This window comes from Salvia hispanica, chromosome 3 (genome assembly GCF_029641045.1).
Source record: "Salvia hispanica isolate PSC_SH4W2 chromosome 3, Shi_PSC_v1, whole genome shotgun sequence".
In the NCBI taxonomy this organism is placed as follows: domain Eukaryota; kingdom Viridiplantae; phylum Streptophyta; class Magnoliopsida; order Lamiales; family Lamiaceae; genus Salvia; species Salvia hispanica.
Window position 1 is genome coordinate 2,138,958 of NC_142694.1, and position 16,892 is coordinate 2,155,849.

The 16,892-nt window shown below is 36.6% G+C and overlaps 2 protein-coding genes across 2 annotated transcripts; both read right to left on the reverse strand.

Moving 5' to 3' along the window:
- Positions 1-188: 188 nt before the first annotated feature.
- Positions 189-2,758, reverse strand: GOS11 (golgi snare 11). The gene is made up of 5 exons (XM_048111164.2): positions 2,465-2,758; positions 1,874-2,104; positions 1,369-1,536; positions 626-739; positions 189-507 (listed from the first exon to the last, which is right to left on the reverse strand). The coding sequence occupies exons 1-5, from the start codon at positions 2,501-2,503 to the stop codon at positions 394-396; spliced, it is 666 nt and encodes a 221-aa protein (XP_047967121.1). The 5' UTR covers positions 2,504-2,758; the 3' UTR covers positions 189-393.
- An 894-nt stretch (positions 2,759-3,652) lies between these two features.
- PKL (chromatin remodeling factor CHD3 (PICKLE)) lies at positions 3,653-16,364 on the reverse strand. Its single transcript, XM_048113524.2, has 31 exons — positions 16,214-16,364; positions 15,943-16,097; positions 14,448-14,588; positions 14,176-14,330; positions 13,729-13,890; positions 12,721-12,962; positions 12,540-12,635; positions 12,288-12,427; positions 11,989-12,201; positions 11,798-11,905; positions 11,589-11,639; positions 11,385-11,484; positions 10,646-10,788; positions 10,471-10,568; positions 10,206-10,344; positions 9,956-10,125; positions 9,230-9,296; positions 9,016-9,138; positions 8,120-8,229; positions 7,953-8,034; positions 7,470-7,658; positions 6,788-6,938; positions 6,609-6,711; positions 6,409-6,483; positions 6,007-6,068; positions 5,829-5,905; positions 5,371-5,495; positions 4,610-5,066; positions 4,349-4,475; positions 4,183-4,256; positions 3,653-4,097 (listed from the first exon to the last, which is right to left on the reverse strand). The coding sequence occupies exons 2-31, from the start codon at positions 16,093-16,095 to the stop codon at positions 3,804-3,806; spliced, it is 4,227 nt and encodes a 1,408-aa protein (XP_047969481.2). The 5' UTR covers positions 16,096-16,097; positions 16,214-16,364; the 3' UTR covers positions 3,653-3,803.
- Between the last annotated feature and the right edge of the window lie 528 nt (positions 16,365-16,892).

The following is a 16,892-nucleotide window of genomic DNA, read 5'->3' on the forward strand; positions in this document are numbered from 1 at the left end:
AACAAGAACACAAGAACCGATTCGAGCCAAACAAAAGAAGTTTCAAAATTCGTAGGAAAAGTACCAAATTTCGGCCAAAATTTGTGATTTCAAGGACTAGGATTTGGAAGGCTAAAGATAATCATCTCATTCTCAATCCTATCATGTTGTGCTATAGATTAAATAATACATAGACAGAACAGAGCAAATTTTTCTTGAAATGTATAATCTTTAGATGAACCAAGTTTTTAACAGGGTAACAAATATAATCAAGATGGGGACACCATTACAATTTCAATCTCACATGTGTGTGACCAAACAATAGATCCAGAGGATGCCAACAAGATATGTACAGACAATACTCCCAGCTCCAGATCAACCAAAAACCGCTCCGAGTCGATTCAAAACTCCCACTTACTTGGTCCACCAGTAAATTAAAATTAAAAACGTGCACACAGATGCAACTAAGGAGAGTATGATGGTGTCCATGGACTTTTTCTTCTTTATTGATGAGAGAATGTTATTAACCTGCACAATATCAAGAAAGCTTCGCTTTTATTTTATGTCCAGCATATCTGGGATTTTTATCATTTCAAGTGTGCAGTGTGATTTTTGCTGGATAGGCACATTTAGTAGTTTTACTTACCGTTGGAAGACGGCTTCCCACATTACTAAGCTTCGAATTAATGCCCCCAAATGTGGAGCGCTGGAAGACTAGGGACTTCAATGTTTCTTGAGCTTGAGATATCACAGAGTCCACCTACAGGAAAACGAAGAGTTAACTCGGAGAAAAAACAAATACAGATCCATATAGGAAACAGAATCAGTTAACTTTTACATGATTTGGCATCATATTATGATATAGTATCTAATATCTTAATTGGAATCATAATAATGCAATTTGCCAACTTATCCAGTTATTAAGGCACATGCTAACCAAGATAAGCTCGCTATTAGGTGATCCTGAAAAAATATGTTATTCCCAGCCATGGTAATATTGTGAATCAAAGCAGGCATTTGTATGATATACACATCATCAGATAATGAATGCTCTCTCACTTTATCAGTACGTTCAGAGTTCTTCATTAGCAAGCAACCATGGCTGTCTAATACGATGTGTAATCACATTTTGTATTCTTTGGTTTAAACAGGACCTCCACAATTTACCCCTACAATATGCCTAGCAACATAGCATGAGTAATTTTTAAGGTCTATAACTTGCCATCTGGCAAACATGTAGTGTCCCACAAAGCAAACCCAGTAGCTTTTTCAGATGCAACAAAGAAAATTATATTTCCATTATCTTCATGTTCTTTTGGTGGCAGCTCATGACTCATGAGGCCAACATCATTTCACCTATAACACTACATAGACAAGGCTACCCATTACCTGGCTGGAATTTCTATGGAGAGAAGCACGTTCCTTGAGAAGAGCTTGATCATAAGAACCACCACCTTCTTCAAGGTCTAATCTTGAACGGTCAAACTCCCTAAAATCCTCAAGAAGTGATGCATGCTCTTTTTTAGCTCTATGACTGGAATGAAGTCGCTTGAACTCCTATGGAACCAAAAATAAAGGCACTTTAAGCAACATAGAATTCTTAATCAGCCATATGGAAGAGAAAGAAGCTAAAAAAACACAAGAAAGACGATACTGTAAAAGAATCATAAACATACAAAATTCAAATGAACAACTCGGAAATGCCAAGATCAAAGAAATTATACAGGTGGGGTTTTAGGTTTACACTTTTACAGTATTTATCCACACCGTCTTATGTCACTACTTCTACAAGTAATTATGCAAAAAATCTTCATCTGAGTAACCTCACAATTCAAAGCCAAGCCATACACACAGAACGAATTCCTAAACAGCGAATGACAAGACAATTGTAAACCTGAGTAAGATCCTGAAGGATTTCCTGGTGTCGGGTCAATGTATGAGAAAAGATCTCTGATCCACCAGATGACACCCACGCTTGCATTTGGACATTAACTTGCTGAAGCTGTTTCAGGAGATGATCGATTCCAGACTCCAAATCATTATCGTTACATGATTCAACTTTTGTAGAGACTAACTTGCGATACAAGTGCATCTGTTCATCCAGCTGAGTTTCAAGTTTCCTCGCCTGTTTAGATGCAAGCACAGGACAGAAACAACCATATATCAAACAAAGTGAAATTGATGACACAGCTAATAGTATATGAAGAATCAGATCCAGAATCGAATCGCACAAAACGATAACAATATTCACAATGCAGTGGAGGAGTCATTAAGCATGATATCCGCATAACAAATGGTGATCTAATCGTAATTGAATTATATTTGCAGACTAGGTTATGTAGGAACCACCACCACAAGTAAACATCACAAATCTGATCATGCCGATTGTAGCCCTAAAATCTAGATTCTAGTTGATTTGGAGCGCGCGAGCAAATGAAATTGCGACGAAGGAAGAGAAAATAGTCAAAAGAATCGAGATAGATACCTGTTTGCGCAAGGAGTCCCAAGAGGCGGGGGGATCCATTCTCAGTCAAAATTCAGATGTGTGGCGGATGAATTGAATTGCAGGAGGGGAATTGAAGTGGAGAAAGGTCCAAAATTCAGCAGAAGAAGAGGAGAATTGGAGGTTTGGGAAGAGGAGAAACGTGAAAATGAAGGAAATGGGTGTTTGTTTGAGCGAGAGCGAATTGTCAACCACTACTGCTGCTACGGCCACCACTCCACGCCGGTTGGCCCCCTCTCTCTCTCTTCTCTTTCTCTCTCTTCTTGAACTCTAAATTCAACCCTTTTTATTCTTTTATATTCTTAGCAATTTACATACATCGGTAAGAAGAAAGGATCACCTGCGGCAAGTCCCGATTCATCTTCTAATACACACTCACAAATATAATAAATGATGATGGGTCACTTATGTTTGTGAGTGTGTATTAAGAGATGGATCGGGATGTGTCGTAGGTGATCCACTCCGAGTTTACATTGCTTCAATCAGTAAAAATATTAAAAAATAATTTTTTGCAGTGTTATTTAGTAGAGTATAATGGTGTATATTAAATAAAAAGTGATACTTTTGTAAATTAAAAAAAAGATATACTTCTATCGTCTCAATTTGAGTAAAAAATATAGTATGGAGAAATGTTGAGGTTGAAAGATAATTGAATATGAATTTCATGTATTATTTTCATAATAAAATACAGTAAGTATAATGAATTAATAGAATATGCGACCAACTTATTATAAATGGTAGTAAACGATAGAAAGGACATGCACCGACATAAAGGATGAAGTAGCTAATAATGCTCAAGATTTATCTTGAGAATATCTGAGATTGATTGGTCCAAAATTACCAAAAATTTATTTGATGATGATGAGACCAATTAATTTGGTTAAATTGATCAAAAACTCTCCAAGATTTACTTTTTTATTAATGTGATTGACTGGATCAATTAATTTGATTGGATTGATTTTGCGATATAAGAAGAGAAAAACTCATAAGTTCAAGACTATTCATAAATCTCTACCTCGTATAATTCATCAAACCAATTTATTATACTACACCAACCAATTAAAACACAATTTTTGCTACATTTTAATCAAGACTTCATCTTCCCAATCGCAGCAAATTCTGATCATATCAGCTCTTGTACATAAAGAAAAGCATCAAATTAACACCAAATTAAAAAAATTGTTTCTACTAAACCGTCGAAATTATAGACGAAATTTGAGAATTGTAGTCTTTTACCACCTAAACTGTAGTCAAATATTACAGACAAACAGACATACAAAAAATGTATTTTAGTTGTACATACAACATCCTAAATAGTCAGTCAGTCAGTAGCCTGAGGGTTCGGTTTCTCCTCCGTTTCTACATGGTCAGATCCATTACCAATTGATTCTACTGCTTCGGCATCAGCACCAGCATTTCCATTACCAATTGATTCTGCTGCTTCGGCATCAGCACCAGCATTACTTTGATCGACATCCATCGCCTGGCTACTATCTACTACTGTCAGTATTTGGGTTATTTCTTCGCTCATTTCTTTGAGGGGGGCCAGCTTTTTCCTCGACTCCAAACTTGCTTCACCCGAATCGAGCACGTTATCTTTCAATATCATGGTCATCTGCAATAAGAAAAACACGATACCAGGTTACATTCGTCTTGCTCACTGTTTATGCAGAAACTTTCTTCTTTGCTGTTTGGTTTACCTCATTGAAGAGCCTAGCAATGGCCAAGCGCTCCTGTGTGGTGTCACAAGCACATTCTGAGATTTCTGCAGAAGCTGCATTCACCCGAAATTAAGAATGACTGGAACTCGATAATTCTGTATTAATTAGTATTAGTATTCTTGTGGATGGGATTTAAATCACTCACATATTATTTCAACTTCTGGGAACGGATCAATCATTTTGGTATCAAATGCCTCAGAACATGGAGTTTCTGCTTCTTTGACCTTGCGTGGTGGCTCTTCGTTTGGAACTCCATTTGGTTTCTCATCAGCCTGCGAGAAATCACCCTTTATTTAGAGAATATTATAATGCCAGGTCTAACAACAATCAAACCAAAATCGGATGAACCAGAGCATTTTCCCCTGCTTACAGCTATCAAATTAGAGGAACATTAAAAAGGACTTACATAATAAGCTCTCTGCAGCTCTGCGTTGAGACCTTTTTCTAGAAGCAGAACCCTTTTCTTGATAAATTCAACTTGTCTTCTCTGCATCTCCCGGAAATGATACAGCATGGACTGGTCTTGGAAAAGTTGTGATCGGGATGTAGTATCAGTAGCTCCTTGCGCAATATCAGGAGTAGCTTCGCTCCCAGCAGTAGTCCCTTTTGCCTCATTTCCAGGTGCTTCAGCATGTTCTGAGTTCACACCATTTGTTGACTGAGATATTCCCGGGTTGGAAACTTGAGGCGGGGGAACTCCAGCAGCAGAGGCCTGGGCCTGAGAAGTCCCCATAGCATTCTGCACTTGAGTAGCTCCTGGGGCAGGTGTATTTATAAATGGAAGGTTCAACTCCTGACAAATCACTTCTTGTATTCTCAAGTCCTTGTCATCAACAATTGCTTGCCATCTTCCATAACCATGCCTGATATTGGATGATAAAATTATATCGAATCAGGGTTACTTAATCAAGTACAATAACAGAATCAGCAGTGCCTAAATTGCATCACATATCCAATCACATTCCTCACATCTCCTCTCATCGCAGCCTGCTTTGGGTTCCCATGCAAGCATGTGTGAGTTGGATTTTTTTTATTGATTATGGTAATTTCATTTGACAATTTATTCTTTTGGTTAAACATTCCTGAAAATTGCCTAATGGACTATATTTTCATATGACAAACTTTACGTAGTGAAAAATCTCAAGGAAGGGTAAACAAATACTATACTTCATTACTGCTCGCAAAAGCAACTTATCGTGGTGATCCTTCCAAACTCTCCCTCCTTTCAATCCTGGATAGCGGGATATGATATCATCCTTGAAAACACTAGAGCCATCTGATAACACCTTTAACTGTAAACCAAAATATATATATTAAAACAAAGATCAAACAAGTTCCAGCACATTTAACATGCACCTGCAATTTCCCTCAGGAAAAGTAAGGAGAGAGAAAAAAACAATAACTTTATCGGATCACATTAGGCAGGCTAAAGGTTATCCACCTAATTGTTTCTAAGTAATGAATAAACTAGCTAAGACATGCAGTACCCTCCATATCCAATAAAACAAGATGAATTTTTTTTTTATATAATCTAACAAAACAAAGATAGACCGAGTGTATGTTTTACTGAATACTGGAACTTAAAACAAGTCATTAATATTACTTATCCAAGATACAAAACTTACTTTGTCCCTGATGAGAGATAGTGTTCCTATTCTGACGAGTACATCCTCTATTCTTAGTCCCTCTTTGGGTACATTGTCTGCAGCCAACAGATAGTGTGTATTAGTTGATCTTGTTGGGACCTACAAACTTTTGCGCAGGCAGATATAAGCTGAAAAGACTTATAAAGTAATCAATTACCTGAAAATGTAGGGGAGTCGTTTATCTCTTCGCATATGTGATGCAAGAAAAGTCTCCCGTAACTGCATAACAGCAAATACAAAATATAAGCCCATGTATAACTCGGAATTATGTTTTGCCACAAAGATTGATAAGCATTTCGGTTAAGTAATTTCATTTTTGGTTCTGGAAAAGAAATAATGAGTTCTAGGGGGGGCATGTTCGTCAAATTTATAAGGAGAAGTTTAAGCAGGAAATGCTCCACAATCTGTGTGGCAAAATTATACGGATGGGTTTGCACCCAACACTAGTATGGTCACTAAACACATACCATTTTTCATCATATTATGCTAATTATATACACACTGATTCAACCAAAATTTAAATGCATAGAAGAATAAATTTGTGTAACCAATAACATACTCGCTAATTTCATCATAAGACTTCTGCTTTAGACGTGCGGCGAACTCTGTCCAATCATATTCTCCAACACCAAATCTGAAGAAAAGGTTTTAAATAGCTTGTTTATTCTTCACCATAATTAACTAGAGAGATGATGAGTTATGGAATGGAAGTAAGAGAAGGACTAAAATAAATATAAGGATATACTTGACAAATAATACCTCATCAAAATTTGGACAAACACAGCCCTCTGACTCTGGTTAAACCCAAGTACTCGAAGGTATCTTCCTTCGCCCTCCATGAGAGGAAGTTTTTCTGAAGTGTCTACAAGTACAAAACGAAGAAAAGCAATTAATGACATCTTTATGCAATTGTATAGTCAATTGATATTAGAAAATACCACGTGATCTTTTTCTGTAGGATTTCTTTACAGCAGCAGCTCCAACTGTAGCTGTCTCATTATCTGTTAACTCAGCCTCATAATTATCATCTTCCCCGTCAGAGCTTACATCTTCTAAACCAGCAAGGTCATCTTCTTCAACAGATACCATCTGCATATACTGAAACCCCTGAGATTTGTATCTAATATGTGCGCGTGTATCTATAGTCCAATGAAACTTAATTGTGTATCAATCAACTACCATGCTTGTCAGGCGTAATGGTGAAATTAGGAATGGCATCAAATATATATAAGCACTCCCAACTCAGAACACAAATGGTGTGATATGAATAATCATATAAATGGTGGAGCCAGGAATGTGCATGAAGGGGGGAAAATTTACCTATGAAGGAAATTTAAGAATTTGAGGAGGGGCATTTAGTGAGAAATTAAAAAAATAAATTTTACAATAGGTAATATATATATGGAGTAGAAAATATGAGGTGGGGCAAATGGTCCTATGCCTTTACTAGATCCCCCCATATTATAAAATATTTGCAAATTAATTATTTTCGTTGGCTGACAAGTGCTTTATTTAGTCCAATGAAACTTAATTATGCATCAATCAACTATCATCCCTGTCACTGTCATCATAACTCTTGAATTACAAGACATGTTCATCCCCATAAGCAACAAAGAGTACCTGCTTGCGGCTCCTCTTTCCCTTGCCCATCGCATTAAATTCTTCAACTTTCTGCACTTCGTATTTATCTCGCAACAGATCTTCCCAGAAGCTTGCACGTTCAGGATTTACAGAGGCTTTACTTTCTGATGGTGGAGCAGGTACCTCCTCTTCTGTTTCCGCTTCATCAACATACTCGAAGTTGGCTACCTGAAATAGGTTTCAACTTTCAAGTTAACTTCATCTAGAATAGAGGTTCAAATGCAAAACAAATAGATAGATGATATCTCTTATCCCAAAGTACTTCTTAAGAATATTTACATGTGAAGCACAATCAATACCAGATAAAATTAATATCATACGAGACCGAATTGAACACATAGAAAACATGACCCAACAGCTCAGACCAATATGAGAACCAATACCACAGAATTATGGTAGCCAATGCTACGATTGTTCAGGAAACACTACCAAAAAATATTAGAGATACTGTTAATTATGAACCTTAAAAGCCTTTAGAAATCCATCCTCCTCTTCATCGTCTAACAATGCCTCTTCCTCTCCAATTTGATCCCGATTAAGTAATCTAGATCACATAACATTTAAAGTTCAGAGTGATGACAGAAAGTGAATCATAACATCCAATGGTAATTTTGAGAGAATTAATTTACCGATCAATTGCAGTATCATCGTAATGAATTTGACGAGATTTTACTGATTCATCGTTATCATCAGCAAATAACTCCATTGAGCCATACCTGATAATGTCATCTAATTCTTCCTGCATTCAAATATAAGTATATTAGGGAAAGAAACCTCTGAAAAGTACAAAGAGCAGAAATTCACTTAATTAGCAATCAGATACTGTGGAAGTAGAAATCCGGAGTATTTTATTACTCCCTCCGTCCCACAATAAAAGTCACATTTTACCATTTCGGTCCGTCCCACAATAAGAGTCACATTTCTCTTTTACCATAAATGGTAACTAGGTCCAACATTCCACTAACTCACTTCACTCACAATTTATTATAAAACCAATATAAAAAGTGGGTCCCATATTCTACTAACTTTTCCAACCCACTGTTCTTTACATTTCTTGAAACTCGTATCCACACCAAATGTGACTCCAATTGTGGAACGGAGGGAGTAGTTATTATATGTATAACACAGCTGTGGGGGATCATTATTCCAGCCATATGTTGGTCATCATGGTTAGAGTAAAGGAATACGAGAATCTTCTAGGATAACAAATAACCTTTTGAGGAGGTATGGGGTAGAGTAAAGATCAAATCACTGAGGACTTAAAGGCCTTTTTGTGGTAGATATCACTAATTATTAGAGATTGGAGTTAAATTTGTACCAGTTAGTATGCATTCACATTTCAGAAATTTCTCACTTTTCAAGTTTTCATCCCTTTATAATACATACTCATTGATGATTAGTTGAATCCAAATAAAAAAAATTTCTTTTTCAAAAAGAAAATTGAAGTACGTATTATGGCACCAAATTGACAAATCAATTTTACCTGGTTGAACTACACACTAGTATTTAGCCAAGGTAATTTTACCTGGTTAATGTTTTGAGCTTTAAGCCTTCCAACAACTAGATGCTCCAAAACCATTTTCTTTTTGGTCAATTGCATCATCCTTTCTTCAATGGTTCCTCGTGTTATTAGCCTGTAAATCATAACCTGCATAAATAAAAGAGTTCAAACTCACTGAACAAGAAAATAGGCTAAATATCCAAGTGAAGCCAAGAGATGATCTAAAATGAGCATTAACCTTGTTGGTTTGGCCAAGACGGTGAGCTCTTGCCATCGCCTGTAGATCTGCATGAGGATTCCAGTCGCTGAACATTTTCGATGATTAATTACAAGACAAATACAGATTATCAAAATGTGAAAGTGAAACAGTCATGATGAACAGAAAAGTATATACAAACATGCACCTGAGTAATAAAGACTTGCCAAGCCATGGCTATTGAAATCACAACAACTACACTACGCAACTATAGAACATACAGAATATATTTAAAGAGACTTTCCTCAAATACACATAAATATGCCTATACTCAGAAAGATATACATTCAGGACCATGAAGGAACTATCTCATGCCACAGAACCATGAAGGAACCATTTTGTCAAGTGTCACTTGTTTGTGGGAGTTGACATGAAACGGTGCAAATAAGAAATTAGGCCTCCTCCAGACTATTTGTTGGAAGAAAAAAATTAAAGATTGCAATTTGTATTAAGCATGATATTATGGAATGAAACGCTTGAGAGAAAATTACTGCATGCAAATAGCAGAAAAGAGAAACTAAAACTTAAAATAAGGAATCCAGTATAGTGTAAGCTTGATTGAGGACATCAAGGTTCAAGTATATCCCCAGCATATAGCTAGCCACCAGCAACCTTGCAATATAAGTCATGCCATAATATGCAGACATATAAATAGAAAGCTAAGCCATAATATGCAACAAAATGTCTTTGAACTCCAAACAGCATTACCTGTCATATATAATGACTGTGTCAGCAGTAGCAAGGTTAATCCCTAGACCCCCAGCTCTAGTTGATAACAGAAAACAAAATCTTGATGAATTCTTTGCATTGAACCTATCTATACGAACTTGTCTTTCAGCTCCACCAACTTTTCCATCAATCCTCTCATAAGTCCATTTCTGAAAAATATGAACAATAAATCAAAAAAAGTCTCCAATACATTTGAAGGTATTGAGCTTATAGAGTTGCTTCCACATACCCGATAGTTACAGTAATCTTCTAGCAAGTCCAACATATGCTGGAATTGAGAATATATCAGAACTCTGTGGCCCTCCTCTTTGAGTTTTAACATCATCTTGTCCAATAGTTGCAATTTCCCAGAGGATTCCAACAATTGCCTGGGATAATAATGTGAGACGAACAAAATGTAAGAGACATACACTGAAAAAGAACATGATATTCAGGCACTAACTCCTGTCATTCATCCAATAAAACACAAGAGAAAACCAGAGTGAGACATTTACTTGTTAAACTCATTATTATCATCTGGTTCAACGCCCTCCAACATAAAGGGATGACAGCAAAGCTTGCGAAGTTCCATGACCACATTTATAAGGGAAATCTAGCAAACAAATATGTTAACAAGGTTAAGTTATCTGTTACATTATGAAGTACTAATGCGTGTGTGTTTTGTCTTACCTGGGCACCTCCTTTGCGAGTAAGTATCTGATAATTACGAGTCAAGATTGCTTTGTAGTACTCCTTCTGCATGCTACTCAACTCAACACGAAGTATTAGCTCCTTTTTAGGGGGCAGCTCCTTCATGACATCCTTCTTCACTCCTGCAAGTCGAAGGAAAATGTTATCCACAGCCACATGATGATGGATAAGGGTATGATGTACAGTAACCGATTACAAAAAAATAATTTAAAAATTGGTTATGTTGTAGACTCGTATAAACCTTAAGGACAAATAAAAAAGGAGAATAATAAACCTAGCGACATCTCATAATGACAGCTAATAAAGTCAAAGTAGAAGTAGACCAATGGCAACATAGTTCATTACACAATGCACGAGAGTTTATTTATGCAATCTAAGATATAACTATAGACAAGTAAAGTGTAGCTGATGTGTAGAAATTTGGTTCAAACTTCAAAGTAGAATGTGAGAAATGCCCATAAAAGGCAAACGTAATTACAAACTCATAGGCAATATCAGTTCTTTCTTCTTCTTTTTTTTTGGGGGGGTGGGGGGGGGTAGATTTTTATGTCATCTTTCTTCAGTCACCCAGTCAAGGGAAGTCATCCACAGCCATAGTCAGAGAATAGTATAGCTAGGAAATTGACAACATCATACATGATCAGAAGTCTCAAGTGCGTTACACGAAATCCAAAAGTCAGAGCTATAAGTTGAAAAGGCATAAAGTCTGAGTTCATACTTCTGAGGAGATGTGGAGCTAACATCTTATGAAGCCTAGATATTTGTTCCTCCTGATTAATATCCTTGAACTCCTCCTGGAAATCCTCTAAGCTTGCAAACTAAAAAGGATTTTATATCAAACAGAAATTTAGGTCTGCAACATGTCTTAATTGAAAACAATATAACATTAATACATTATTAAACTTATGGTTCAAGCACTAACCTTCCCAGCATCAAGGAAATGCATGAGCATGAAAAGCTCATCTAAGTTGTTCTGCAATGCATGAGTCCAACAATTACAACATGGTTATAGAAAAATTAAATTGCTTAAACTAGACAACTAGTTTAATACATACATCATGCAATGTTATCTAGAATTTTTGTTAGACTTCAGGCAATATTCAATACATGACATTGGATGAATTAGCCTACCTGAAGAGGTGTGCCAGTGAGCAGGACCCGATGTCTGGTGGAGTATTGCTTCAATGAAGAAAACAATTTAGAGTCCTTGTTTTTGAGCCTATGGCCTTCATCAACAATCTACAAAGAGGAGAAGAGCAAATTTTCAGACAAAGTATGAGATCAGATCATAATCAGCATTAATGGATATATGATCATCTCACCATGCATTCCCACTTAATAGGCTTCAAAGATGTTGAATCCATATTGATCATTTCATAGGATGTCAGAAGCACATCAAATTTTATTCGATCGTGTCTGCTTTCACTGACAGATTGGCCACTTTTCTTTTTCTTGTTCTTCTTGTGATTTTTGGGATAGTAAAATTCGTATTCCCTTATCACTGCACGTGCTTGAGAAGCGCCAACATACATCACCTGCAAAAGTTAACTTTTGATTAGTTACAACACAAACTAATCTGATGTAATCTGTTACTTGCCAACCAAAAATCACAAATACTTACAACATTCATGTGAGGAGCCCATGTGGCAAACTCACGTTCCCAATTCCTCAATGTTGAGAGAGGAGCAACCACAAGATGAGGAGAAGATATATTCTCCTCATAAAGAGATGCTAAGAAGGCAATGCTCTGTATTGTTTTGCCTGCATTCATGAATAATTGTAAAGAATGATTAGTGATGAATTCTACTCCAAGAAGAAAGTAAGAGGGATAGCAAGCTGAATGAAATTAAAACAGCGAGTGAATTAAGCATACCAAGTCCCATTTCATCAGCAAGTATCACATGGGTCTGTTTGGACCAAGCAAAACGTAAGAAATTAAGTCCTTCAAGTTGATATGGGTGCAAAGAACCTTGGTTTCAATCACAAAGTCAAAAGAAGGGTTAGTTATGACAAACGTTAACCAAATACCCAACTGGATGAAAAGCATCAACTACCTCCAGAGAGGAAATCAGGGCTGCTCTCATACTGCTGAAAATCTTTCTGTTTATTTTTAACTTCCATAGCATCATGAAGGCTGCTCTTCTGTTTTCCAGCAGATACCTTTCGAGTCTGACGTCTTTCGTAGTTCTCAATTTCACTATGGAAGGATGAAATATCAGATTCCAGTTCCCAAGAGCATTCATCATATGGTAGCTCCTTCCACTTCACAAGATATTCTTTCCCATGTTCTACTTCCCTGGCATTCAGAATATTCAGCAGCACATAGCATTATAAAAATGAAACAAATATAACTAAAGCATGTTAGTAACAGAAGTTACAGGAGCAACCAATTGACTGTATGGACAGAACATGTTAATCACCAGGACTCGAATTAATTTCATGAGATAGTGAAAGCCTTCTTTTTAGAAAATATAAACATATGAATAACTGCCAGTAGTTGTCCATGCAGGTTCACTTCTACAAAAGAACTTTCAACTATCCAACAAAGGATTGTACCCGCTTTATGAACCACTACTGGCTATGAGATATATTCTGTTCTGTATACCATGAAGCTTATAATCTCTTGCCACATCTTACCTCAAAGCATATACTACCTCCGTCCACAAAAAGTAGACTAATTTTACCATTTTGGGCCATCCACCAAAATTAGACCGATTCTAAATATGGAAAGTTTTAAACAAATTCTAACCTCGCGCAATCATTCTAAAGTTGGACCTCACAATCCACTAACACTACTTTCACCATCTCTTCCCTCCCTCTCTCTTACTTTACCAATTGCGCATTAAAACCCGTGTCATTTACAATTTTGTCTATTTTTTTTTTGGACGGAGGGATCCACTAAAAATCAACTTTTTAAAGTTTGAGTTGGAGACAACATTTCACACTTAATTTTCTAAAGATAGAATAGTAGGCTTGTCAAAACACAGTGATAAACTGTCAAGATAAAATTGACACAAAGTTTCAAGATTTAAATATTCAATGGATCCAAAATATTAATCCACCTGCAAGAAATAACCCGATCCACCGTTGTCCAGTCCGGCCTGATGGCAACACACTCATCATCAGCGTTATTAGATGAAGAAGCTTGTCTGTGGAAGTTGTTCACTTTAGTTCTTAATCGAGGATTAGACTTGTATGCCTTCACAAATTCCTTCTCCGGTACCCTGAAAACAGTACATTGAGATTTTTAAAATGCGAGAATATAATTAGACTGCAATAATTGCTACATGGCACATTCCTATGTGCCAGGCTTATCTTCTTTTGAAAAAAATTACACAATAGTCATTTGACCAATAAGAAAGATAAAATGCTAAGAAAGAAACATTTGGCATCTTCCAAATAACTATCAGCTGGAAGCTTCCAATGGTGCAGCGATTGGGGAGAAGACATGGCGTAAAACCTTGAATCGGAAAGGAACCAAGAACATGGGAGGTTAGACAAAAACCTACCATACGCAATGGAGGTAGGACCTTCCTTTCCATTTTACTAAATAATGTTTCATCATAACTTGATTAGATCCGAGCTCGGATGCATCACTGTCACTAACAGTGCTTGGGCGCATCTCACAATCAAGTATCTTATCAAGTTCATTCAGATGGCCCACCTGTCAAAGCACAAGACACCGTGATGCGACAGTTCAAACGCAAGCTTCTTGTATATGATCCTCACTAAGAGTACTTCTGAAACCCAAAAAGAGAAAAAAGAAAAACAAAAATCATACACATTCAGGACATTTCCAACTGCTAGGAGGAGGACCTTCTCTTGAAACTGGAAGCAAGCATTTGGCATGATATGAATAGGTACATGTTTCACAGCTCCAAAGATCATCATCTTTTCCACAACTTTGACATAACCCTTCTTTCTATAAAAAAATTAAAAACATATAAATAAAGATATAAGGAATGAATTGATGATAACAATAAGCTTATATGGACCAAGCATTATTTATATTTATTCCACAGAGAAATGTGTACTTGAGCAACTAATCAATAAATTGATAATATATGAGATGCACTCTCCTTTACCCACACGGATTCTAAATCTTAAATCCACTGAAAGATTTTCTTAAATTTTGTCTTCAATTTGAAGTCTAGATTTCACGAAAAAAAATGTTACCCAATCCTATGAAGCAACCTTCTTTTTATTCTATAACTCCTTTGCGTTGTATGTGTGATTGAGTTGTGTAATGTAAGTGTGCCAGCGTGCAGCTGATTTAAATTGATTCATTCTATTCACCAATCTGTTCAATATAAAGTTAGGTTGTTGTGAAGGTTGTTTGCTAGGATCTAGTAACTTATATATGATGATAGAAATATGTTACATCTTGATTTGTGCCACGTGTGATAACATGGCAATTGGCATGTTAGCGTTACTCCCGCGTTGACAAGAGATAAAATAGTTTTGACTTCGGTATGTATTAATTAGTCATATATTAATAATCTCAGTGCAAATATTTGTTTATCATCCAACGAAAAACATGAAAAAAATAATTAATGCAAGATTAGAGAATACAACCAGGATATACATGGAAACTAGTCAAGCGGCCAAAAAAAACTAAAGAGTGTTTGAAGGGCACATTGACAGGCGTCATACAAGTCTCGCACATTTTAACATAAAACCACGAGCCTTCACAATTTTCCGCAAAGGAAGGTCAACACTCCTTTGTCTTATGAATCAGATTATGTTGCAAAGAATCATTCTTATCATAAAATTACTATACTTTATGTGTCTTAACTTTTACCACCACCACCACAAAACAACAGATTTTGTCGGCAAAAAAACACCCAAATTTAAGCATAATAATTATTGGCATCCAAATTCCATTCTCACATGATCTTGTTGCCTATTACTATGTATATGTTACTTTGTATAAACAAGACAATCCACGGAAGTTAGTAACGGAACATCGAAAAATAACCCTTCTTCCAATCTTCAGCAAATTTCAGGTCCACAGAATCAGAACAACAAAAAGGAAAAACAAGTGCTTGTCAGCTGAGAAGCAAGCTCCTAAACATATACAAGAAAGAGGAACTGAGATGTACCAATAGATACATACAAGCATGTATACATATACAAAGAGGGAGAGAGTGCAGGAGTGATAAAAAGAGAGCAGCAAATAAATGCATATAAAGGGGGAAACGGCTAAAAGGAACGTATAATCGAGCATAAATAACGTGAAAGGACATCAAATTACGGCAATGAATTGGCAGAATTACCACATCGGGGCGTTGGAATCTCTCAAAATCATCAGACGAGGGACCGACCCCCGGTCTCTTCTTCACGAAATCACCCTCGTCGTCGGACTCGTCGAGGGTGTAAATGGGCCTCCGATCGGATCGAACCCGCAATCTCTCCACCAAGCTCGACATTTCTGCAACAAAGAACATGCACACAAGCACAATTGGTTAGAAAAGAGGGTTTCTGAGCTCGATTCGAATTGGGGGTGAAAAAAAGGTGGCTTAATTCTTGGTGCAATTGCGAGCTTACCTTCCAAAACCACTGTGGAGAAAGGCAAGTGAGACAAATCAGAATGAGGGAAGACTGCTTGTTTTGGAAATTGAGAGCGGGTGCGAGAGAAAATGGAGGGATTTGATTATTGGGGAAGGGGCACGCGCTGTGATTGAGACAGAGTGAGTAGAGTGTTACAGTGTTCGTCTCCATTTATAGTGGCTGTTGGATTAAATTGGATTAGGTTAATGGCAAAATTACTAATTCCGTCCAACAAAAATAGGCATAGCTGTGTATGACGTGGATTTTAATGTGCAATTAGTAGAGTAAGAAAGAGAAGAAAGTAAGAGAAAAGTAATGTCGGTGGATTGTAGGATCCGCATTGTTAGTATTTAAATGTTTAAAATTTTCGGTATTTAGAAATTGGTCTAGCTCTGGTGCATGGCTCAAGATAGTAAAACTAGTCTATTTTTTATGGGCAGATGTAGTCTTTTTTACGAACGAATTAGGTTAGCGTACAAATAATATTTTTCACTTTTTCTTAACTTAATCTTTTAGTAAAATTTTGGTCCTTTTCAATCTCGATAAATTTGATAAGTATAAAAAAATGCGAAGAGATTGGCAGGGGGCTAAACCTCTTTACATGTCATGTCCATGCTTGTTGTTGTTGTCTATGTCTCGTTCAATTATTATCTTATTTGGCTAGTTACCTATAGTG

Coding starts and splice junctions, on each gene's coding strand:
- GOS11 (XM_048111164.2), bottom strand. CDS start 2,503: ATGGATCCCCCCGCCTCTTGGGACTCCTTGCGCAAACAG. Junction 1,537..1,873: donor TCCTTCAGGATCTTACTCAG/GTTTACAATTGT, acceptor TTGGTTCCATAG/GAGTTCAAGCGACTTCATTC. Junction 508..625: donor TGGGAAGCCGTCTTCCAACG/GTAAGTAAAACT, acceptor GATATTGTGCAG/GTTAATAACATTCTCTCATC.
- PKL (XM_048113524.2), bottom strand. CDS start 16,095: ATGTCGAGCTTGGTGGAGAGATTGCGGGTTCGATCCGATCGGAGGCCC. Junction 9,139..9,229: donor GTCTTGGCCAAACCAACAAG/GTTAATGCTCAT, acceptor TTATTTATGCAG/GTTATGATTTACAGGCTAAT. Junction 4,476..4,609: donor AGCTGCAGAGAGCTTATTAT/GTAAGTCCTTTT, acceptor GATTTCTCGCAG/GCTGATGAGAAACCAAATGG.